Genomic DNA, 24,612 nt, shown 5'->3' with positions numbered 1-24,612 from the left:
TGATAGAATTGCACAACACCTCATTCTATAAAACAGAATGAGTTGAGTGGAGGAGATTGACTTTCAGAAAGGGCTGAAGAAAGCAGAAACAGAAAAGTGAATTGGTTGTTTCGAGGTTACTTTCCTTGTAAAGTTTAAAGCAGAGGGTATTTCCTTATCATGCCACTTAAAACTGATCTGTTTGGGAATCTGGCTATTATTTTTCTTTCTCCTGATTTCTTAGAAAGTCAGATTGACAACTTAGTTTTGACCTTGTGATGTGGAACATGTGTGACATGAGTGCCTCCATTTTGGTTTAGTCTGTTGGGCCTAGTCTGGTGCAGGAGCTCAGTCCAAACCAATGGCTTCCCATAAATTTTATTTAACAGGTGTAAAATTGTCTTCAGTGATTAACCTTTGTCCTTCCAGGCTGTGCGGGAAGAGGGATACCTTTGCCTTTTAAAATTTGTGTCCTGCTTTTAGGCAAATGGGGGAAGGCGGAGAACTTTCTACGTATCTACATCTTCTCAATTGTCTTCGTCTTGAAATAATCCTTAGGCTAAAGAGGCGTATTTTGGGGTGGCACATTCTGGTGTCCTTACAGGTACACTACTTTTATTCATGTCTGTTACTATTATTCCACCCCCTTCACCTTGGGCCACCCTATCTTCAGTCTCCCTCATTTTTCTTTTCAACTAGCACCATTTACCCATTCACTGCGTACCCGACAGTTCTCGCAACAGGGTGATCACTCAGTAAGTACTGTTGTCCCTTTGGTCTGTTTCTGGCAGCGATTAGCTGTGTGCATTCTTAGGAGCGACGGAGGGGATAGAAGAGGGCACTAGTGAAGAACCAAGGTGCTTCAGCCGAATAGGGAGGGAGGAGGAGAGCTGAGGCGAGCCTCAGCTTCTGCCTTCGACGTCTTCTGAAGGAGGGTAGGCTTCGAGGCGGAAGGGTGCTTAGGGCACTGAGTAGCCCAGAGCGGGGAGCTCCTGCAGGACTAAGGGGACCGGCGGGGCGAGGCGCCTGGGCGGGGTCGGGGCGGGGCTCGCAGGGGCTGGGCGGCCTGGGGGCGGGGCTGGGCGGAGCGCGCAGCCGCGCAGCTGTGGGAGGACTGCGGGGCTCTCGAGGCTAGCTGCAGAGCTTGTGGAGGCCATGGGGCGCGCCGTCGCGGAGCTAGTCTCCTCGCTGCTGGGGCTGTGGCTGCTGCTGTGCAGCTGCGGATGCCCCGAGGGCGCCGAGCTGCGTGCCCCGCCAGATAAAATCGGTAGGCGAGAAGGTGGAGGCGCGGGAGGGAGCTGGAGCGCGCCCCGCGCCGGGCGGCCGCTGCGCAGTGCGCCCAGATCCCACAGCCGCGACGCAGGCCAGCGGTGCAGGCCGAGTCAGCCGCGCAGGTCGCGCTTTCCCCCATTCACATCTCAGGGCGGCTTTCAGCTCTGCTTGGAATAGGACTGTGCATTCCCAGGCGTGGAGAGGTGCCCACTTGAGGAATGGGAGAGGACGGGGACGGGCGGGCGGGCGGGCAGGCAGGCGCCTAGCGTACCTGTAGCTCCTGTCTCTTAGGCCTGGGGCTCCTTGGAGGCCTAGGTTCCTCTATCTTCCCTTTGAACACTGAGGGTGAAGAGTCCAGTGTTCTGGCTCGACCTGGGGCGCTCGGCCAGATTGCAGGCTCACGCAGACACAGCACAGGGAGGAGTGAAAACAAGCTGACCCTGTCTGCTCCCCTTGGGAGGCTGAACCCCCTTCCCCCAGCTCCGCTTTGCTGAGGTCGGCCTGCTCTCAGAGGCGCCTGGCTTGCACAATTTCTCTGCCTAGGACTAACACAACCACAGAAAGAATCTGTATTCTCTTTCCAGTGTCAGGAGCCTTGGCTTTTTGCTTCCTGTCTCCCTCCCGCCCTCCTTTAAAGTCGTGTTCTTCGATATCATTAACCTCTCTACATTGAATTTAGACACAACAAAGCTAGGCATAAATGGCCGTCACTTTATTAAAAATGCGTGCTGGATGCGTGCTGGAAAGGTCGACCTCTAATGTGCCCGTGAGTTGGGCATCAAGAAGGGTGTGCAGGTCCCTTGATTCCTCCATAAAGACCTGTGAGAATCTTTGAGCATCTGGAAAAAAAATCGAATTAATGTCAATATGTTAATTAATCTACTGCTTTTGTCTGGGGGCAGTGTCTGTCCAGATTCAGGGAGTTAGACCTTCGTTGCAGGTGTCACTCTTCCCCACCGAATTGTTGGTAATAGCTTTGAGTAACAACCTCCGCTATTAGTGGTCTTTCAAAAACAAAAGAACTCACAGAGCTGGTAAAAGGGGAAAAAATAATCTTCTGTTTTTTTCCCTCATAGCGATTATTGGAGCCGGAATTGGTGGCACTTCAGCAGCCTATTACCTGCGGCAGAAATTTGGGAAAGATGTGAAGATAGACCTGTTTGAAAGAGAAGAGGTCGGGGGCCGTCTGGCTACCATGATGGTGCAGGGGCAAGAATATGAGGCAGGAGGTTCTGTCATCCATCCTTTAAATCTGCACATGAAGCGTTTTGTCAAAGACTTGGGTATGTAATTTTGGTCTTGGAGCTCACCAGATTACTGTGTGACATCCCCAGATATTTTTATCAGATGGAGAACTGAAACTTCTGCCTTGTTAATTGCCTTACAGAGACGTTGGTAAAACTGTTTTCCTCAATTTCTTGTTAGTTGGTACTGCCTTAGTTAGGAGCAGTTCTGCTGTAATGGGACACTAGTTATCTGTATCACTAGTTATCTGGAATTACAGCCATAGGGTGGGGGTGGGAATGGCTGCCATTGTCTTTTTTTTTTCTTTTGAGACAGAGTTTTGCTCTTGTCGCCCAGGCTGGAGTGCAATGGTGCGATCTCGGCTCACTGCAACCTCTGCCTCCCGGGTTCAAGCGATTCTCCTGCCTCAGCCTCCCCAGTAGCTGGGATTACAGGTGCACGCCACCATGCCCGGCTAATTTTTGTATTTTCAGTAGAGATGGGGTTTCACCATGTTGGCCCAGCTGGTCTTGAACTCCTGACCTCAGGTGATCTGCCTGCCTTGGCCTCCCAAAGTGCTGGGATTACAGGGGTGAGCCACTGTGCCCGGCTTCTGTTGTCTGTTCCTAAACTTCTTAAACTTGTGTTAAAGAATCAGAGAAGGTTTGGAGATAGTCACCTCATTGTGATCATTTTGCAGATGGGTAAATGAGACCCAGAGTCTTGAAATGTCTGGCTCAAAGTCACTCACATATGGCGATGGCCGGGGTCAGTGGCTCATGCCTGTAATCCCAGCACTTTGGGAGGCCGAGGTAGAGGATCACTTGTGCCCAGGAGTTAGAAACCAGTCTGGGCAACATAGTGAGACCCTGTCTTTACTAAAAATAAAAAAATTAGCCTGGTGTGATGGCACAAATCTGTAGTCCCAGCTACTTGGGAGGCAGAGGCAGGAGGATCCCGTGAGCCTGGGAGATAGAAGCTGCAGTGAGCCTTGATTGTGCCACTGTACTTCAGCCTGGGCAACAAAGTGAGACCCTGTCAAAACAAACCACCACAAACAAAACAAACTCACTCACACAGCTGTGGATGCAGACATGTGCCTAGAACTTGGGACATGCAACTGCTACCCTGACAGCAGAGGAGCTGGATACGTCATGGGGAAAGTCTGACAGGCCACTGCAGGCCCTTTCGGCAGAGAGTATTTCGTAACTTTGGCTTCCCTCCAGTTATGTGAAATATCCAGTTTTGCAAAATAGGATTCTCACAGGAATGGAAGTGCCTCTTTCCCCTCAGCTGCCTTCCACATCCTCTGTAGATGCTGCCTCTGCTTCAGTTTCCTCCACGAGGGCAAAGGTATGCCCAGAACAAATTATGCCATGAAGATACATGTCTGATATCTTTGTTTTTAAATTGAATTCAATTGCTACTCTGGCTTTTTTCCTTTGACTATCCAGTTTTTTTAGACTAAAAAATAGCCAGGTAAAAATATATCTACTTTTGATATATTAATATTTACATGATCATCTGACCCATCGCCTAGCACGTCTGCTTTTGGACAGTGTAGTGAAAGTATAGTGTTTCACACTGTCCAAAGATAGAGCTCCTTTATGTGTCTCCTGAGAACTGAGGGAAGCCCCAAATTCACTCAGATTACGTTCTTTCATTTGGTCAGGATAGACACCACTGACTTAGCTGCGCTTTATGTTTTTGCAGGTCTCTCTACTGTTCAGGCCTCTGGTGGCCTACTGGGGATATATAATGGAGAGGCTCTGGTATTTGAGGAGAGCAACTGGTTCATAATTAACGTGATTAAATTAGTTTGGCGCTATGGATTTCAGTCCCTCCGTATGCACATGTGGGTAGAGGACGTGTTAGACAAGTTCATGAGGTAATTTTTTTCCTTCCATTTAACCTAAGATCTTTTAATTTAGGTTAAATTAAACTTGATGAACTTCAGGAATTATAATTTCTTGTAAGCATTTTCTACCTCACTGCAAGGCCTGTTTATAACATTGTTAGGCAAAATGTTTTGTAGAAACCATGCAGACTGTTTGCTTGGAAATTGAAAGGTTGGTTTATTTTTGCTTCCGAAGTGTATTTTGCAAATGCTTTTTTAGTGTTGCCAGATGCTGTTAGATGCCTTGAATTCTTATGATAACTCTCTCAGGTAGGTACTGTTTTTAGCTTCTTTAAACAGATGCAGAAGGTGGTGGTGCAGAGAGGTTTTAAGAGGCAAGTTCACCCACATCGTAAGTGGTATAGCTGGAGTTGCCACCCAGGCAGTCTGGCTTTAGAGTCTTCACTCTTAATCTCTGTGCTATGCTGGTCATTGTGTATATGAATGAGATAATGTGTGTAAGAGCTTGTAGAAAGGATCGGAAAACTTAAATGGGCTTTAATAGTGACATGTTTTCAGTGAACCAACAGCCTGAAGTAGAGTAAAAGTTCCATATTCCAAGAATTTACATTCTAGCACTGTTCTGGGTAGTAAAAATTCAGGTGCTTCCTTTTCGTCCTTATGCTTTTCTATATTTAAACAATTTTTTTTTTTTTTTTTTTTTTTTTTTTTTTGAGACGGAGTCTCACGCTGTTGCCCAGGCTGGAGTGCAGTGGCGCGATCTCGGCTCACTGCAAGCTCCGCCTCCCGGGTTCCCGCCATTCTCCTGCCTCAGCCTCCTGAGTAGCTGGGACTACAGGCGCCCGCCACCGCGCCCGGCTAATTTTTTGTATTTTTAGTAGAGACGGGGTTTCACTGTGGTCTCGATCTCCTGACCTTGTGATCCGCCCGCCTCGGCCTCCCAAAGTGCTGGGATTACAGGCTTGAGCCACCGCGCCCGGCCTAAACAATTTTTTTATGTGTGTGAATATGCATCGCTTTGGTAATCAGGAAGAGTAACATAAAATAGCCAGTCTAATTTTGAAGGGTACAATCTGTTTTTTTTAAAGCTGTTGGCATGTGTTAGTTTTTTTTTTTTTTTTGAGACACAGTTTTGCTCTGTTGCCCGGGCTGGAGTGCAGTGGCGCCATCTTGGCTCACTGCAACCTCCGCCTCCCCGGTTCAAGTGATTCTCCTGCCTCAGACTCCACAGTAGCTGGGATTACAGGTGCCTGCCACTGCGCCCGGCTAATTTTTCGTATTTTTAGTAGAGATGGGGTTTCGATCTCCTGACCTCGTGATCAGCCTCAGCCTCCCGCCTCAGCCTCCTAGTGTTGGGATTACAGGTGTGAGCCACTGTGCCCGGCTGGCACATGCTAATTTTTATGCTGGTTTATAGTTTTAGGTACTGGAGGCCAGTATCGCGCCATTACACTCCAGCCTGGGTGACAGAGCAAGACTCCATCTTGAGGGGCAAAAAAAAAACAAAACCAAAAAAACCCCAAAAATGTGTCATATGACCAGGTATTGAACAGGACAAATATGAGTTAAGCAGAGCTGGGCACACTGGCTTATGCCTCTAATCCCAGAACTTTGGGAGGGTGAGGCTGGTGGATCACCTGAGGTCAGGAGTTTGAGACCAGCCTTACCAACACGGTGAAACCCTCTCTCTACAAAAAATATAAAAAATTAGCTAGTGTGGTGGTGCATGCCTGTAATCACAGCTACTTGTGAACCTGAGGCAGGAGAATCGCTTGAACCCGGGAGGCAGAGGTTGCGGTTGCAGTGAGCTGAGATCGTGCCATTGCGCTCTAGCTCGGGGGACAGAGCCAGACTCTGTCTCAAAAAAAAAAAAAAGAGTTAAGCAGGATATACTCTGGTTTCTCTAACTTATGGTAGTTTGGGTTTTCTTTCTCAACATCATTCTTAGGTCAGTTCCTTAATTGCCTTTCCCGTGGGTACCTTAAGTCCAGCTACAGTGCGTATGGTTTTTAAATAGCCATTCATTCATTCACCCAATATTGAGTGCCTGTTAGGTGCCAGGCATTGTTCTATGTTGAGAATATAGGACCTACAACATGTCCTTGTCCTCAAGAATATATATTCTAGTGGAGAGACAGGCAAGATACAACTAAGGAAATATATAGAATTTGCGTAGAGACAGCCAGTCACTTTATAGAAGGTGGGTGGCATGGTACTGCATACTCAGCAGGCAGATCAAGTTCCGATGGCATCAGCCCTGCTTGTGTGTATCGTTTTACTTTTCTTTCTTTTTTTTTTTTTTTGAGATGGAATCTCGCTTTGTTGCACAGGCTGGAGTGCAGTGGCGGGATCTCAGCTCACTGCAACCTCCGCCTCCCGGGTTCAAGCAATTCTCCTGCCTCAGCCTCCTGAGTAGCTGGGATTACAGGCGCATACCACCATGCCTGGCTAATTTTTTGTATTTTTAATAGAGACAGGGTTTCACGGTATTAGCCAGGCTGGTCTTGAACTCCTGACCTCATGATCCACCTGTCTCGGCTTCCCAAAGTGCTGGGATTGCAGGCGTGAGACACCACGCTTGGCCCTCTTTTTTTTTTCTTTTTGACACAGGTTTCACTCTGTCACCCAGGCTGGAGTGCAGTGGTGTGATCATGGTCCACTGCAGCCTGGACCTCCTGGGCTCAGGTGATCCTTCTACCTTAGCCTCCGTGTAGCTGGGACTACAGGCACGTGCCAACAAATCTGGCTAATTTTTTGTATTTTTTTTGTAGAGAGGAGGTTTGGCCATGTTACCCAGGCTGATCTTGAATTCCTGGGCTCGAATGTTCCACTCATCTGGGCTTCCCAAAGTGTTGGGATTACGGGCGTGAGCTCCTGCTCCCAGCCTCGTTTTTCTTATCTGTGGCTTGCTTGACATGTACAGAATTGCCCTTTGAGAAATTAAGGAATTACTTTTTTTTTTTTTTTGAGACGAGTTTCACTCTGCTGCCCAGGCTGGAGTACAGTGGCGCAATCTCGGTTCACTGCAACCTCTGCCTCCTGGGTCCAAGTGATTCTCCTGCCTCAGCCTCCTGAGTAGCTGGGATTACAGGCATGTGCTACCATACCCAGATAATTTTTGTATTTTTAGTAGAGACGGGGTTTTACCATGTTGGCCAGGCTGGTCTTGAACTCCTGGCCTCAATTGATCCGCCTGTCTTGGTCTCCTAAAGTGCTGGGATTATAGGCGTGAGCCACCGCACCTGGCCTAAGAAATCACTTTTGAAGTGAATTCAAGGTATTACAGAACTGGGAAAAAGAACCAGTGAGGGGATACATAGGTTATACTGTTTTTGACTTTAAAAAACAATTTACGGGCAGGGCACGGTGGCTCACGCCTGTAATCCCAGCACTTTGGGAGGCCAAGGCAGGTAGATCACAAGGTCAGGAGTTTGAGACCAGCTTGGCCAACATGGTGAAACCCCGTCTCTACTGAAAATACAAAAATTAGGCCGGGCGCGGTGGCTCACGCCTGTAATCCCAGCACTTTGGGAGGCCGAGACGGGCGGATCACGAGGTCAGGAGATCGAGACCATCCTGGCTAACACGGTGAAACCCCGTCTCTACTAAAAAATACAAAAAAAAAACTAGCCGGGCGAGGTGGCGGGCGCCTATAGTCCCAGCTACTCGGGAGGCTGAGGCAGGAGAATGGCGTGAACCCGGGAGGCGGAGCTTGCAGTGAGCTGAGATCCGGCCACTGCACTCCAGCCTGGGCGACAGAGCGAGACTCTGTCTCAAAAAAAAAAAAAAAAAAAAAAAAAGAAAATACAAAAATTAGCAGGGCGTGGAGGTGCGCACCTGTAATCCCAGCTACTTGGGAGGTTGAGGCAGGAGAATCACTTGAACCCCGGAGGCAGAGTTTGCAGTGAGCTGAGATCACGTCATTGCACTCCAGCCTGGGTGACAGGGCGAGACTCGTCTCAAAAAAAAAAAAAAAAATAAATTTACAAATTTCATAGAATTACCCCCATTTTAAATATTTGATTATATGGCACTGACTTTTATGTTGCTAATATTGCATTATACGTTTCTGTTTATTTCAATAAATCAAGATTATGTAATCTTGTTTGATAATTTTATCAAATCCTATGAGATAGTTGGAGAGGTTGTTGCTATTCAGCCAATATGTACCAGTTGTTAAAAGTAGTGAAATATGGGCAAGTGCTGTGGCTCATGCCTGTAATCCCAGCACTTTTGGAGGCTGAAGTGGGAAGATCACTTGAGGCCAGGAGTTGGATACCAGCCTGGACAACATGGCCAAACCTTGTCTCTACAAAAAATAAAAAAAAATTAGTCAAGTGTGGTGGCATGTGCCTGTGGTCCCAGCTACCTGGGAGGCTATGGTGGGAGGATCACTTGAGACTGGGAGGTTGAGGCTGCTGTGAGCTATGATCATGCCACTGCACTCTAACCTGGATGACAGAGTGAGACTCCGTCTGAAAAAAAAAACACAAAAAACAGGCTGGGCATGGTGGCTCATACTTGTAATCCCAGCACTTTGGGAGGCCGAGGTGGGTGGATCACCTGAGGTCGGGAGTTCGAGACCAGCTTGGCCAACATGGTGAAACCCCGTCTCTACTGAAAATACAAAAAATTAGCCGAGTGTGGTGGCGGGCGCCTGTAATCCCAGCTACTCGGGAGGCTGAGTCAGGAGAATCAGTAGAACCCAAGAGGTATAGGTTGCAGGGAGCTGAGAATGTGCCATTGCACTCCAGCCTGGGCAACAAGAGTGAAACTCTGTCTCAAAAACAAAAAACAAACAAACAAACCCCACAGAAAACAAACAAACAAACATAAAAAAATTAGCTGGGCATGGTGCTGTACCTGTGGTTCCAGCTACTCAGGAAGCTGAGGTGGGAGGATTGCTTGAGCCTAGGAGTTCGAGGTTATAGTGAACTACGATTGTGCCACTGTACTCTAGCCTGGGCAACAGAGCGAAAGACCCTGTCTCTAAAAAAGAAAAATCAAAGAAAAAACAGTAGTGAAATACTGCTGGAGTGGTGAAACTGTTGCTTCCCTTCGTGGGGAGGCATCTCCCCTACCCAAAGAACCCCTCTTTCCTTCCCTCAGCAGGAAGCCTTGGTTTAGTTCCACTTCCACAGCCAGTGCGCTTTCTGTTTCGTGTGTACCACTTAAATATTTTTAATATCACCCCATGTTAGAAATATTCTGGAATGTCACAAAAACCAGGATTAGAAGTCACAGAGATTACCAAAGAGGAACTTGGAACCAGTTACCCTCCATTTCAGTTAAAACAGTAGTTCTCAGCTGGGCGCGGTGGCTCACGCTTGTAATCCCAGCACTTTGGGAGGCTGAGGTGGGTGGACCACTTGAGGTCAGGAGTTTGAGACCAGCCTGGCCAACTTGGTGAAACCCCATCTCCTGGGCTCAAGTGATCCTTATATATATATATATCAGAGTACAGTTAGTACTCTCAAAAGTAGCTTGTGTGATCTTCTGCAGAAACCTTCAGGGGGTTTGTTGACCAGCCTTGTGGAGTCACATTTTCATTTTGCACCTCCATTTCAAAGTATACACAGGGTGGAAAAAGACCTATGTAACAGTAGTAAACCATGACACTCAAAAGAGGGCTCAAGCTTGTGGTAGGCAATACTCGAAAATAATGCATTCATTCATTCTCTGCTGTTGGAGGTACTTGGGTGGAAATCCTGCAGCCCCTGACATTGGCACTAGCTAGCTTAATTTCCAGTTCTGCACATATATTTATGTAGTTGTTCTAGTTGGATGCCATTCTTACTAAAATTTTTTTTTTTTTTGAGACCAAGTCTTGCTCTGTCACCCAGGCTGGAGTACAGTGGTGCAATCACAACTCACTGCAGCTTTGACTTCCTGGTCTTAAGTCATCTTCCAGCCTTAGCTGGTACTATAGGCATGTGCCATCATGCTTGGCTAATTTTTTAAATTTTTGTAGAGACAGGGTGTTGCCATGTTGCCCAAGCTGATCTTGAACTCCTGGGCTCAAGTGATCCTCTCACTTTGGCCTCCCAAAGTGTTAGGATTACAGGTGTGAGCCACTGCACTCAGCCAGACGCCATTCTTTACTCCCGAGTCCAACCTTTTATCTCACTTTTTCAACAAAGCATTTTGTTAATACTTCAATCAACATTCATCTTTCTTTTCAAACATCCCTTATTATATGGTGCATAGCATGTACTTGTGTTCTATACTACGCACAGTAACTAGAATGTAGTAGATGTTTACTCAGATGTTTGTGGAATTGAAATCTCTGGTCCACTGATGGCTTCCTGTTGAGATATCTTGGCTTGTAGACTAGGTTAAAGCTTATTCTTCTCTCTCAAGTTAGTGCATTTCTGGGGACTTGTAAGATCCTTAACACTTCTTGATCTGAGACTGATAGGACTTACAGGGAAAGGCTTTATAAACACCCTTTCTTCCTTCCAGTTACTCCTACCACACATTTTGAGTCAGTTTTTCTTCTTTCATTTCCCATACCCACTCTATCTTGAATTCTATCAGCCTTTAAAATATGTCCAGAGTTCCACTACTTCTCTCCAGGATTACTGCTACCACTTTGTTCCAAGCCACCACCACTGTTTTTTGTCGGATTGCTAGAGTAGCCTTCTGTTATAGGCTGAATAATCCTCTCCCCTGCCCCCTGCCACAAGATGTCCATGTCTTAATCCCTGGAATGTGTTACCTTTTGAGGTAAAAGAGACTTTGCAGATATGGTTAAGGATGGGTAGATTACTCTGGATTATCCAGGTGGGCCCAATATAATCACAAGCGTCCTTAGAGAGGCAGGAGGAGGATCAGGAAGGAAGAGATTGGAGTGATGCTAGGAAGGGGTGTGCATCCACGAGCCAAGGAATGCAGGTGGCCTGTAGAGGCTGGAAAAGACAAACAGTCTTCCCTCAGAGCTTCTAGAAGGAACCAGCCTTGTGCACACCTTGATTTTAGCCTAGAGAGACTGACTTTGGTCTTCTAACTTACAGAACCGTAAGATTATAAATTTGTGTTGTTTTAAGCCACTAAGTTTGTGGTAATTTGTTACAGCAGCAGTGGAAAACCAATACACCTCCTAAATCATCTGTCATCACTGTTATATTGCTACCATTTGTTCTCGGGTTAGCAGCCAAAGTAGTTCTTTAAAATCTAAGGCTCATTACATCACTCCACTGCTCAGAAACCTTCAGTGGCTCTCTATTTCACTGATAGAAATTTATAGCCAAAATCTGTTTTGTGACTGAGAAGGATTCTGTACTCCCGTCCCTTATTTTTAAATTTATTTTCCCCAAAATTCATAGGTTGAAACACTAGCCGTCCAGTACTCAGAATGTGACTGCATATGTAGATAGGGCCTTTAAATATGTGATTGAGTTAAAAATGAGGTCATTAGGGTAGACTCTAAAACAATTTGATGGGTGTCCTTAAGATTAGGACACAGAAGGGAGGCCAAGGTGGGCGAATCACCTGAGGTTGTGAGTTCGAGACCAGCCTGACCAATATGGCAAAACCCCTTCTCTACTAAAAATACAAAAAATTAGCCGGGTGTGGTGGGGCATGCTTGTAATCCCAGCTACTCAGGAAGTCTGAGGCAAGATAATCGCTTGAACCTGGGAGGTGGAGGTTGCAGTGAGCCAGGATTGCGCCGTTGCACTCCAGCCTGGGCAACAAGAGTGAAACTCTGTCTCAAAAAATAAAAAAAGATTAGGACACAGAAGAAACACACAAAGACCATGTGAGGACACAGCAAGAAGGTGGCCATCTGCAAGCCAAGGAAACAGGCCTCAGAAGAAATTGAACGCACCCACACCTTGATCTTGGAATTTTGGCCTACAGAACTGTAAGAAATAAAGCTGCTTTTGTTTAAGCCATCCAGTCTCTGGTACTGTGTTATGGCAGTCCTGGCGAACTAATACACTGTTGTCATTTTCAGTAACTGTCCATTATTGAAAATGGGATATTGAAGTCTCCATTATTGTTGAATTATGTATTTCAGTTCTGTCAAGATCATTTGATCATATTCATGAAGGTTTATTTCTGGGTTTTCTTATTTGTTCCGAGGATCTGTATGTCTGTTTTTTTTTTTTTTTTTCAGATGGGGTTTTACTCTGTTGCCCAGGCTGGAGTGCAGTACATTTACAGCAACCTCTGCCTCCCGGGCTCAAGCAATTCTCCAACCTCAGGCCCCCTGAGTGGCTGGGACTACAGATGTGCACTAGCACACCCAGCTAATTTTTTTTTGTTTTTTGTTTTTTGAGATGGAGTCTCACTCTGTTGCCCAGGCTGGAGTGCAATGGCACTATATTGGCTGACTGCAACCTCTGCCTCCTGGGTTCAAGCAATTCTTGTGCCTCAGCCTCCTGTGTAGCTGGGACTACAGGCATGCACCACCACACCTGGCTAATTTTTTGTGTTTTTAGTAGAGACGGGTTTTCGCCATGATGGCCAGGCTGGTCTCGAACTCCTGACCTCAAGTGATCGTCCAGCCTGTGCCTCCCAGTGTGCTGAGATTACAGGCGGGGAGCCACTGCACCTGGCCTTTTTTTAAAAGTTTTTTTGGTTAGCCTCTTTTAGCCTCTATTGATATCATAGCCTCCGCCGTCTGTGATGTTAAACAATTGCCACAGTTTTTTTTTTTTTTTTTTTTTTTTTTTTTTTTTTTTTTTTTTTTTTTTTTGAGACGGAGTCTCGCTCTGTCGCCCAGGCTGGAGTGCAGTGGCCGGATCTCAGCTCACTGCAAGCTCCTCCTCTCGGGTTCACGCCATTCTCCTGCCTCAGCCTCCCGAGTAGCTGGGACTACAGGCACCCGCCACTTCGCCCGGCTAGTTTTTTGTATTTTTTAGTAGAGACGGGGTTTCACCGTATTAGCCAGGATGGTCTCGATCTTCTGACCTCATGATCCGCCCGTCTCGGCCTCCCAAAGTGCTGGGATTACAGGCTTGAGCCACCGCGCCCGGCCTTTTTTTTTTTTTTTTTTGACACATAGACACGTGCCCTCAGGATGGGGTTGTTGCATAGAGTGAACTCTGAATCAGGTCGAATAAAGACAAGCCTTCAGGCTAGAGCTTTTTGGGAGCTGCCAGATAGGTCAAATATTGACAGTTCTCTGAGGATAGTGCTTTTTGGGAGCTACAAACTTGTTGTGTTCTTTCCAGTGGCTTCTAGCTTGCTGGTTTCACATTGCAGTTGGAAGTGTGCTGGTTTTATTTTTTATTTTATTTTTTTTTCTCTCTCTCTCTTTCTCTTTCTTTCGACGGAGTCTCCCTCTTGTTGCCCATGCTGGAGTGCAATGGCGCGATCTTGGCTCGCTGCAACCTCCATCGCCTGGGTTCAAGTGATTCTCCTGCCTCAGCCTCCTGAATAGCTGGGATTACAGGAGTGTACCACCACACCTGGCTGATTTTTTATATTTTTGGTGCAGATGGTGTTTCAACATGTTGGGCTGGCTGGTCTTGAACTCCTGACCTCAAGTGATCCACCTGCCTCAGCCTCCCAAAGTGCTGGGATTACAGGCGTGAGCCACCATGCCTGGCCAGACATTTTTCTTAAATAAATACTCCTTGGACTTGGAAAGGCTTTGGTTTATCTGCAGAGCTCTGAAAGAGTCAATGTTGATCATTTTTGGCAGTATTCTCATAGCTTTTATGGAGGAGCAGATTTCCAGAGGTCCTTCCTCTGCCATTCTGGAAGTTTCCTCTCCCCAGTAACATTTCTGGCTGTACCACCTGCTGTTCTCCCAGATCACTCTGCTTCAGCTACTCTTGCTTCATTATTTCTTGAATGTGCCAGGCAAGCCTCTGTCATGTGACCTTTGCGTTGCTTTTACCACTACCTGAAATATTTTCCCCGAGGTGTTTGCCTGGTTTGCATCCTCATCTCCTTCAGGTCTTTGCTCTATATCACCTTCTCAGTGAGGCTTTTACTGACCACTCTTGTTTTTGGACTATCTTATTTAGAATTTCAACCCTTCTAACCCCATGCATTTCTAGTCTTCCTTTCAGACCTATTTTCTCCTTTTTTTTTTTTCCTTTGAGACGGAGTCTCTCTCTGTTGCCCAGGCTGGAGTGCAGTGGCACGATCTCGGCTCACTGCAACTTCCGCCTCCCGGGTTCAAGCGATTCTCATGCCTCAGTCTCCTGAGTAGCTGGGATTACAGGTGTGTGCCACCACGCCAGGCTAATTTTTTTGTATTTTTAGTAGAGATGGGGTTTCACCATGTTGGCCAGGCTGGTCTTGAACTCCTGACCTCCAGGTGATCCACCTGCCTCAGCCTCCCATAGTGCTGGGGTTACAGGCGTCATCCACCGTGTCTGGCCTTATTTTTCTCCTTACCACTTCCATCCTTCAACCTGTTAACTGTTTCCCCAACTAGAACCTAAGATGCATGAGCGCAGGATTTTTTTTTCTCGTGTTGGCCTCTGTATTCTCAGTACCTAGAATAGTGCCTAACTGAGAGTTGATGCTCCACAACATTTATTGAATGAATGAATGAATAAATGAATGAATGAATAAATAAATAAATAAATATCGGGTTATACAAGTGTAATCTGAAATGAAAAAAAGCTATTTCAGCAAACAGACTAGCAGAAACTACAAGATTTTATATATAATATATAATATATATAAATATATCATATATAATATATAAATATATTTTACATATATTATATATTCTGATATATTTTATATATCATATTTTATGATATATATTATATATAAAATATATAATATATAAAATATATATATTTATATATATATATTTTTTGAGGCAAGAGTTTTGCTCTTATCGCTCAGGCTGGAGTGCAATGGTGCGATCTCGACTCACTGCAACCTCCGTCTCCCAGGTTCAAGCAATTCTCCTGCCTCAGCCTCCTGAGTAGCTGGGATTACAGGCATGCGCCACCATGCCCGGCTAATTTTGTATTTTTAGTAGAGACAGGGTTTCTCCATGTTGGTCAGGCTGGTCTCGAACTCCCGACCTCAGGTGATCCACCTGCCTTCACCTCCCAAAGTGCTGGAATTACAGGCGTGAGCCACTGTGCCTGGCCCAGTTATATATTTTTAACAATTACTATTTTTTTGTTTTTGTTTTTTTAAGACAAGGTCTCACTCTGTTGCCCAGGCTGGATGGAGTGCAGTGGCACGATCACAGCTCACTGCAGCCTCAACCACCAGGGCTGAAGTGATCCTCGTGCCTCAGCTTCCTGAGTAGCTGGGACTGCAGGCATGCCTCACCATGCCTGGGTAATTTTTAATTTTTAATACATATATTTTTTTGAGATGGAGTTTCACTCTGTCATCCAGGCTAGAGTGCAGTGGCGTGATCTCAGCTCACTGCAACCTCTGCCTGCCAGGTTCAAGCGATTCTCCTGCCTCAGCCTCCCAAGTAGCTGGTATTACAGGCATGCGCCACCATGCCCAGCTAATTTTTGTATTTTTAGTAGAGATGGGGTTTTGCTATGTTGGCCAGGCTGGTCTCAAACTCCTGACCTCAAGCGATCTGCCCACCTCAGCCTCCCAAAATGCTGGGATTACAGGCGTGAACCACTGTGCCTGGCTAATTTTTACATTTTGTGTACAGACAGAGTCTTGCTATGTTGCCCAGGCTAGTCTTGAACTCCTGGCCTCAAGGTATTCTCCTGTCTTACTCTGTCACCCAGGCTGAAGTGTGTTGGCTGGCTGTTCACAGGTGCAACCATAATGTACTACAGCCTTGTGCCCCTGGGCTTAAGTGATCCTCCCACCTCACCCTCTTGAGTAGCCGTGACTACGGGTGCATGCTACCTCACCTGGGTGCTGTTTTTTAGTAGTATTTATTCTATTTTTTCATTTATTGTTATTATTTTTTTGAGATGGAGTCTTGCTGTGTCACCCAGGGTAGAGTGCAGTGGTGTGATCTTGAGTCACTGCAACCTCTGTCTCCTGGGTCAAGCAATTCTCATGCCTCAGCCTCCTGAGTAGCTGGGATTACAGTCATGTACCACCACGCCTGGGTAATTTTTGCATTTTTAGTAGAGATGGGGTTTCACCATGTTGGCTAGGTGGTCTCCAACTACTGACCTCAAGTGATGCCGCCCCACTTTGCCTCCCAAAGTGCTAGGATTACAGGCATGAGCCACCACACCCAGCAGTGTATTTATTCTAATACAATTAGTTGTATCATGAAACAATTAGAGTGCTCTCTGTTTATATTGTGTGTATAGTTTCATCTCACCCCCCTCCAAAGAGACTTGCTTGAGTGAGGTTGCAGCTCTGGCAGGAGCAGGTGGGGAATATGTTTCTTACAGCATCATTAGTAGCTTATTGAATTGACTGCTGTTTTCTCATTGTTGACCATTAGCCAGAGATCACTCTTCTTTGGATATGAGATATCCAGGCTATTATTTTTCTGAAGAATTCAGTGTTTCCATCCTACTTTTTCCAGTCTCCAAAGACTGGGACCCAAATGCTGTGGTTAGAAGGTGTTATTTTAGTTTCTCAGTTTTGGCATAGATATCTGATCAATTTTTCCAATAAAAATGTATTTAACATTTTTACACTTACACTACTTTTAGTATGCTTTTAGTAGGTAATACTGAAATGGTTATAATACTGTCCCTTGTTCTGTAAAAAAAATACAGTTCATTTTGAGAGAAGAACCTTGATGTGAAAGTTTCCCTCCCATGATCAGTGATAGGGATCTTTCCTTGGCTCTTAATTTCTTATATTCTTATACTTATCTCTGCATGTGCCTTATTATCCCAAATTTAAGCCCGTTTTCTGTCTTTGTACCATTTGCAATGTGAAAAATTGTGTTTGAATTACTGAATGTACTAATTTATGTGAATGTTGTTTTAAATCCATAAAATGCAGAGAAATGTTGGGTGATATTTTTCTTTTTGCTTTTGGTCAAGTGATGTTTTCTAAAAAATAAATAATAGAAAGCATCTAATTGTTGAATGAGTGGCACTGGTGCTGTTTTAAGAGGCTTTTGGAGATGATATAACTGTGGACTGGGAAGCTGAGCAAGACTTTTCAGAGAATGTGGGATTCATGCTCTGTTAAGGAAGAACAGATGTTCCATGGTTAGGAATGGGAAGTGTATTCAGGTTGGAGAGAAGAGTTTGTGCACTGGTGGGGATACAACATGTAAGGATATTTAGAGACCAGTGAATGGGTCACATGTGCTCCAGTGGAGACTGTGCATGTGTGGGTGACTGAGAGCAGAGTGGGCAAGTTGTGATTGAGCCTTATACTTGCCATGTGACCTTTAGACAAAGTCTTTTACTTCTAACTTTTTTTTTTTTCCCCGAGATGGAGTCTTGCTCTGTCACACAGGCTGGAATGCAATGGCGCGATCTTGGCTCACTGCAACCTCCGCCTCCTGGGTTCAAGCGATTCTCCTGCCTCAGCCTCCTGAATAGCTGCGATTACAGGCGTGCGCCACCACGCCCAGCTAATTTTTGTAGTTTTAGTAGAGATTGGGTTTCACCATGTTGGTCAGGCTGGCCTCGAACTCCTGACCTAGTGATCTGCCTGTCTCGGCCTCCCAAAGTGCTGGGATTACAAGCATGAGCCACCGCGCCTGGCCTTACTTCTACTTTTTATTTTTCCTTTTTCTTCTTTCTTTCTTCCTTAGTTTCTTCTCCCTTTTTTTCTTTTCTTTCTTTTTTTTTTTTTAAGAGACAGTCTCACTGTCTGGCCCAGGCTGGTGTGCAGCAGCATGATCACAGTTCACTGCAGCCTTGAACTCCGGGGCTCAAGCAGTCCTCCTGCCTCAGCCTACCCAGTAGCTGGGACCACAGGCACACACCACTATGCCTGGTTAAGTTTTGTACTTTTAGTAAAGATGGGGTTTCGGCCATGTAGGCCAGGCTGGTCTTGAACTCCTGACCTCAGGTGATCCGCCCACCTCTCCCTCCCAAAGTGTGGGGATTACAGGCATGAGCCACTGCACTCGGATGTCAGTTTGATCTTATGACGCCATTTCCCTTCTTTATACATCCCCTTCCTCACATCTTGTTTGGTATTTAATGGAAATTTCTCTTTTCTAAAGGATCTACCGCTACCAATCTCATGACTATGCCTTCAGTAGTGTTGAAAAATTACTTCATGCTCTAGGAGGAGATGACTTCCTTGGAATGCTTAATCGAACACTTCTTGAAACCTTGCAAAAGGCCGGCTTCTCTGAGAAATTCCTCAATGAAATGATTGCTCCTGTTATGAGGGTCAATTATGGCCAAAGCACGGACATCAATGCCTTTGTGGGTAAGCCAGGGCTTGGAACAGTGGTGGACATGAGTTCACAAAGGGGCTTACCTGATGCTATGGTGGTTCTAGACTTTAGGCCATGGATCGGAGGCTACTTTTCTCTGTGAACCTCAGACATTGTTGGCAAAATTGTGCGTATATAGACGTTGATTTTTAGGGGGAGGGGGTCTTTAGCTTTCATTAGTTCAGTGATTCTTCATTGGGGGAGATTTTGCTCCCAGGGGCCATTTAGCAACGTCTAGAGACATTTAGAGTAGAACATGTAATTGGGAAGGGAGAGTGCGTAGAGAGCCTCTTAAAAGTCAGAATTAAAACACATTTTTTCTTCCTGTTGACAGGGGCAGTGTCACTGTCCTGTTCTGATTCTGGCCTTTGGGCAGTAGAAGGTGGCAATAAACTTGTTTGCTCAGGGCTCCTGCAGGCGTCCAAAAGCAATCTTATATCTGGCTCAGTAATGTACATAGAGGAGAAAACAAAGACCAAGCACACAGGTAAGCTTGAATTTCTGTCTTATTGTTCCTGATTTCCCCTGCAGAAAATGATTGCTCTCTTCTGTCATCTCTTACTCAGTTCTAAAATGATGAAACTTAAAATTGTATATATTGTGCCATATAGAAATATTCCCCAATGGGCTGGGTACAGTGGCTCACGCCTGTAATCCCTGTACTTTGGGGGGCCAAGGAGGGTGGATCACCTGAGGTCAGGAGTTCGAGACTAGCCTGGCCAACATGGTTAAACGCTGTCTCTACTAAAAATACAAAAAATTAGCTGGGCTTGGTGGTGGGCGCCTGTAATCCCAGCTACTTGGGAGGCTGAGGCAGGAGAATCACATGAACCTGGGAGGCAGAGGTTGCAGTGGGCCAAGATCACACCACTGCAGTCTAGCCTGGGTGACAGAGCGAGACTCCATCTAAAAAGAAAAGAAAAGAAAAAAAAAGAAATATTCCCCAATGTAGTTAAGTGCAGTGGCATGACTCCTTGGATTTGAAAAATAATCTTATCTTAAAAAGTAAAAATTCTGTATTTTGTACTTATTGACATTCTGAGTAAGAAATTGGCCTCAATGTAATAAAAATGCAAGGGACAGCTATCTTAAGGGATATAACTTCTTCAATTCTTTTTTTTTTTTTTTTTGAGACGGAGTCTCGCTCTGTCGCCCAGGCTGGAGTGCAGTGGCGCTATCTCGGCTCACTGCAAGCTCCGCCTCCCAGGTTTACGCCATTCTCCTGCCTCAGCCTCCCGAGTAGCTGGGACTACAGGCGCCCGCCACCTCGCCCGGCTAATTTTTTTGTATTTTTAGTAGAGACGGGGTTTCATTGTGTTAGCCAGGATGGTCTCGATCTCCTGACCTCGTGATCCGCCCGTCTCGGCCTCCCAAAGTGCTGGGATTACAGGCTTGAGCCACCGCGCCCGGCCAACTTCTTCAATTCTTTAGAATTATAGAGAAATTATGAAGAAGGTATAGAATTATTTTTAGAAGGTGTGTTAAAAACACTGAACAAATAAATGCCTTATTTCCTCTAGGAAATCCAACAAAGATGTATGAAGTGGTCTACCAAATTGGAACTGAGACTCATTCAGACTTCTATGACATCGTCTTGGTGGCCACTCCATTGAATCGAAAAATGTCTAATATTACTTTTCTCAACTTTGACCCTCCAATTGAGGAATTCCATCAATATTATCAACATATAGTGACAACTTTAGTTAAGGGGGAATTGAATACATCTATCTTTAGCTCTAGACCCATAGATAAATTTGGCCTTAGTACAGTTTTAACCACTGATAATTCAGATTTGTTCATTAACAGTATTGGGATTGTGTCCTCTGTGAGAGAAAAGGAAGATCCTGAGCCATCAACAGATGGAACATATGTTTGGAAGATCTTTTCCCAAGAAACTCTAACTAAAGCACAAATTTTAAAGCTCTTTCTGTCCTACGATTATGCTGTGAAGAAGCCATGGCTTGCATATCCTCACTATAAGCCCCCAGAGAAATGCCCCTCTATCATTCTCCATGATCGACTTTATTACCTCAATGGCATAGAGTGTGCAGCAAGTGCCATGGAGATGAGTGCCATTGCAGCTCACAATGCTGCACTTCTTGCCTATCACCGCTGGAATGGGCACACAGACATGATTGACCAGGATGGCTTATATGAGAAACTGAAAACTGAGCTATGAAGTGACACACTCTTTTTTCCCCTCCTAGTTCCAAATGACTATCAGTGGCAAAAAAAGAACAAAATCTGAGCAGAGATGATTTTGAACCAGATAGTTTGCCATTATCATTGTTTACTAAAAGTAATCCCTGCTGGTCATAGGAAAACACACGGTTCTAATTAAGTGTGAAGGTATAGCTATTGCACTTATGCCATCTCAAAGTATTCTTTTACTATCCATTAGGAGTTTTTCTTAAACTTGTTTGATAATAAGAATCACCTGGAGTTAGGAGGTGGCGGTTGCAGTGAGCTGATCGCGCCACTGCACACCAGCATGAGCAACAAGAGCAAAACTCCATTTCAAAAAAAAAAGCAAATAAAAATAATCACCTGAAGTTTGTTAAACCATATGGATTCTCAAGCTCCTCTCTTGAAGATTCTGATTCAGTAGGTCTGGGGTGGGGCCCTGGATTTTGATCAAAATTGTAGAACATTTTAAGGTGAGTACCTGAGGGAGAACTTAAAGATGTCTTAGTTGGGGAGTAGTCCTTTTGAACTTTACAGGTAGATGTAATCTTCAGTCAGATAAAATTTATGGAAGCTGGTATCTTATGCCTGACTCTTAGTAATTTCATACCTGTTTGAAGTACATGTGCCCATGCCTAAAGCCTTGACTTTCAGAATGTTGTCTTTTGATTATTCTGTCTTGATTTGATTAGGGGTGAAATTTAGAAGTCTTAGTAATGTAACTTGAAGATGTTAAACAAAAATCTCAAGTAAAATGAAAAACAAATATGGGCTACTGAATTAAGAAACTGGCATTCTATTATTAAATCCTCACTTCAGGAGCTTTTAAAAATACGGAGAGACCCCCGTAACTAGAGATTCAGATTCAAAGATTGAGGATAGGACCTTAGCCTTGTAGCTTTTTAAAGTTTCTACTGTGCACCCAGGGTTGAGAATCATCAATGTAGGTGTGAAAATGCCTACAAAGGGGTTTTAGTGCCTTAGAAGTCCTGAGAAACCCAATCTGTATCAAAGCAGATCCATTTTGCAAGGATCTTTCTCTTAGTAAGAACTTTAGAAGTAATCTTGATAAGAAGCACAGACAGCCTAACAGTTGGCGCTAGAACAGAATACTTGGAATGACACCAGAGTTAACCAAGTCCAGCATATGTCCAAAGAGTTAAGTGTTTCAGTTACTGTAGCATTATGGGTGAGAAATTGGTTGCTGAAATCTTAAGACAGTGGCTCTCAACTTTGGCTGCACATTGGAATCACCTGTAGGGTTTTAAAGCCTCCAAATGGTAACTAACATGCAGCCAAACTTGAGAACTAGTTCTGCATCTACTGTACAAAGATCATGATTAACTGTCAAGACACTGGTAGAACAGAACAAGCAAAAGATTAAGAATTCAAAAGTAAATGCAACCAATTTAACATGTAATGTTATTAAAAAAAAAATAAAACGCTTAGATCAGCCTGGGCAACATGGTGAAACCCCATCTCTACAAAAAATTTTCAAAAAGTTAGCCAGGCATGGTAATGCACGCCTGTGGTCCCAGCTGCTCAGGAGGCTGAGGTGGGAGGATCACTTGAGCCTTGGAGGTCGAGGCTGCAGTGAGTCATGATCATGCCACTGTACTCCAGCCTGGGCAACAGAGACCATCTTTTAAAAAAAAAAAAAAAAAAAAAAATTCCCTCCATTGAATAGAAACTTAAAAAAAAAAAGTCCTTCATAAGATCATGGCATTAGCTACTTTAGCAAAATAGTGTTAACTTTGGTTCTGAGTAAAAGTGACTTCTTCCCTACCAAAGTTGTGAATGTTAATATGCTGATAAAACTGCCAAGATATATTTGATAGGTAGGGGATTAAACTCATGGTTTGTCAAAAGGGTGTTTTTTTCTAGTTTTATTCTTAACAGATATGTTAAGAGGTATTCATATTTGTTTCCTTTTGTGGTTTTAATGAAGACAATTTGTAAAGAATGTAATACTGTTATGTATATGCTAAATATTGGTAAATACTAATTTCTATCATATGTAGACTTGTTTTGCAATGAGATATATTTTTACTTATAATACCAATTTAGGCTGAGTGCAGTGGCTCATGCCTGTATTCCCAGCACTTTGGGAGGCCAAGGCAAACGGATCACGACGTCAGGAGATCAAGACCATCTGGCCAACATGCTGAAACCCCATCTCTACTAAATATACAAAAATTAGCTGGGTGTGGAGGCGCACGCCTGTAATCCCAGCTACTTGGGAGGCTGAGGCAGGAGAATTGCCTCAATCGCGAGGCGGAGGTTGCAGTGAGCCGAGGTTGCACCACTGCAGTCCAGCCTGGCGACAGAGCAAGACTCCGTCTCAAAAAAAAAAAAAAGAAAAAAAAAAACTTTAGGCTGGGTGTGGTGGCTCACGCCTGTAATCCCAGCACTTTGGGAGGCCGAGGCGGGTGGCTCTCTTGAAGTCAGGAGTTTGAGACCAGCCTGGCCAACACGGTGAAACCGTCTTTACTAAAAATACAAAAATTAGTCAGGCATGGTGGCGCACGTGTGCCAGTAATCCCAGCTACTTGGGAGGCTGAGGCATGAGAATCGCTTGAACCCTGGAGATGGAGGTTGCAGTGAGCAGAGATCGCACCACTGCACTCCAGCCTGGGCAAGAGTGAGACTATGTCTCAAAAAAAAAAAAAAAAAAAAAAAAAAAAAAAAAAAAAAAATTAAAATGTTGCTGGTATTACATCAAACCTACTCTGGATAAATTTTCCAGTAGGGCATGTGAAATTGCTTTGGCAAAACCAAAACAGGTTATCAATACACCAAGGACATTAGTAGTTTTAATGCAACTACAGTATTGAGTACTTTTTTAATGGGAGAAAAATTCTAGCAGAACCTGCTACTCCAGGCGCATTAGGTAGTTTTAGGCAACTGTAGTATTAAAGAAGAGTTTTATTGGAAGAAAAACCACTGTCAGAGCTTGCTGCTCCAGACCACTCTTTTTTTTTTTTTTTTTTAAATATAAGAGACTGGTAAAAATGATGCAGGGGCTGAATGAAAGCCAGCTCTGCTCCAGTGGTTTTCTGAGTTGAGCATGCATCAGTTACCTGAAAGGCTTGTTAAAACATCGCTAGGCTCCACCCTGTCTATTCAATAAGTTTGTTGTGGGACATAAGAAGTTGCATTTTATTAAGTTCCCCAGTGATGCTGCTGTTCTACTATAGGAACCACACTTGAAGAACTAGTTCTACAATTCAGCTCTATGTTGTTGCTAAAATAAAATAAAATAAAAAGTCAACTAAGATTTACAAAGAGCTGCTGAAAAATGGAGTAACAGTGTATGGGACTTCATATCAGTTCTCCTTATTGTGATTGTTAGTTTGATCCCTCTTGTTCTTTTGTTGTAAACATTTTCTATAATTAGGAAATGCCATTTAAGAGTGAGAGACGTATATATCTGTGAGCCATTGTGTTTGGTGTTTTACAAGAACTTTACCATACTTGTGTGTATTCCATTCTGTACAGTTTAAAAATGATTCACGATTTGCAGGCTTTTTATCAGATCACAAAAAAAATCAGCCTTAAGCATTTGCTTGGTAAGATTTCTTAAGATTAGGTTTATAATACAACCATCTATAATGTATCTCTTGTTTGAGCTTGTGGGCCATACAGTTCATTAACTAGATGAATACATTGTGGACAGCATCCTCGATACCCTTCTCTAATCACAAAGAACCACGATGCACTGGAATGTTTTTCTCTGGAATCTTCTTTCTACTCTTGTATTAAAAATTTTCTCCACTTAATGATTATGTTCAAAATAAACTACATCATTACTTCCTGT

General features: G+C 44.4%; 2 protein-coding genes across 2 annotated transcripts in view; one reads left to right on the top strand and one right to left on the bottom strand.

Annotated features, from left to right (window-relative positions):
* TIA1 (TIA1 cytotoxic granule associated RNA binding protein) overlaps positions 1 to 24,612 on the bottom strand; it is a 162,083-nt gene that overhangs the window by 43,189 nt on the left and 94,282 nt on the right. The window lies entirely within an intron of this gene.
* Positions 1,053 to 24,604, top strand: PCYOX1 (prenylcysteine oxidase 1). Its single transcript, XM_050754458.1, has 6 exons — positions 1,053 to 1,246; positions 2,328 to 2,534; positions 4,189 to 4,363; positions 18,393 to 18,604; positions 18,946 to 19,098; positions 20,132 to 24,604. The coding sequence occupies exons 1-6, from the start codon at positions 1,135 to 1,137 to the stop codon at positions 20,788 to 20,790; spliced, it is 1,518 nt and encodes a 505-aa protein (XP_050610415.1). The 5' UTR covers positions 1,053 to 1,134; the 3' UTR covers positions 20,791 to 24,604.

Source organism: Macaca thibetana, chromosome 13 (genome assembly GCF_024542745.1).
Source record: "Macaca thibetana thibetana isolate TM-01 chromosome 13, ASM2454274v1, whole genome shotgun sequence".
Taxonomy (NCBI): Eukaryota; Metazoa; Chordata; class Mammalia; order Primates; family Cercopithecidae; genus Macaca; species Macaca thibetana.
Note: the sequence above shows the minus strand (reverse complement) of the source record. Positions and strands in the feature narration are given on the sequence as shown.

What these genes read in the sequence shown, in the direction of transcription:
- PCYOX1 (XM_050754458.1), top strand. Translation starts at nt 1,135, where the DNA reads ATGGGGCGCGCCGTCGCGGAGCTAGTCTCCTCGCTGCTGGGGCTGTGG. An exon ending in GTGTTAGACAAGTTCATGAG is followed by an intron (nt 4,364 to 18,392) that starts GTAATTTTTTTC and finishes TCTTTTCTAAAG; the next exon opens with GATCTACCGCTACCAATCTC. An exon ending in AACAAAGACCAAGCACACAG is followed by an intron (nt 19,099 to 20,131) that starts GTAAGCTTGAAT and finishes TATTTCCTCTAG; the next exon opens with GAAATCCAACAAAGATGTAT.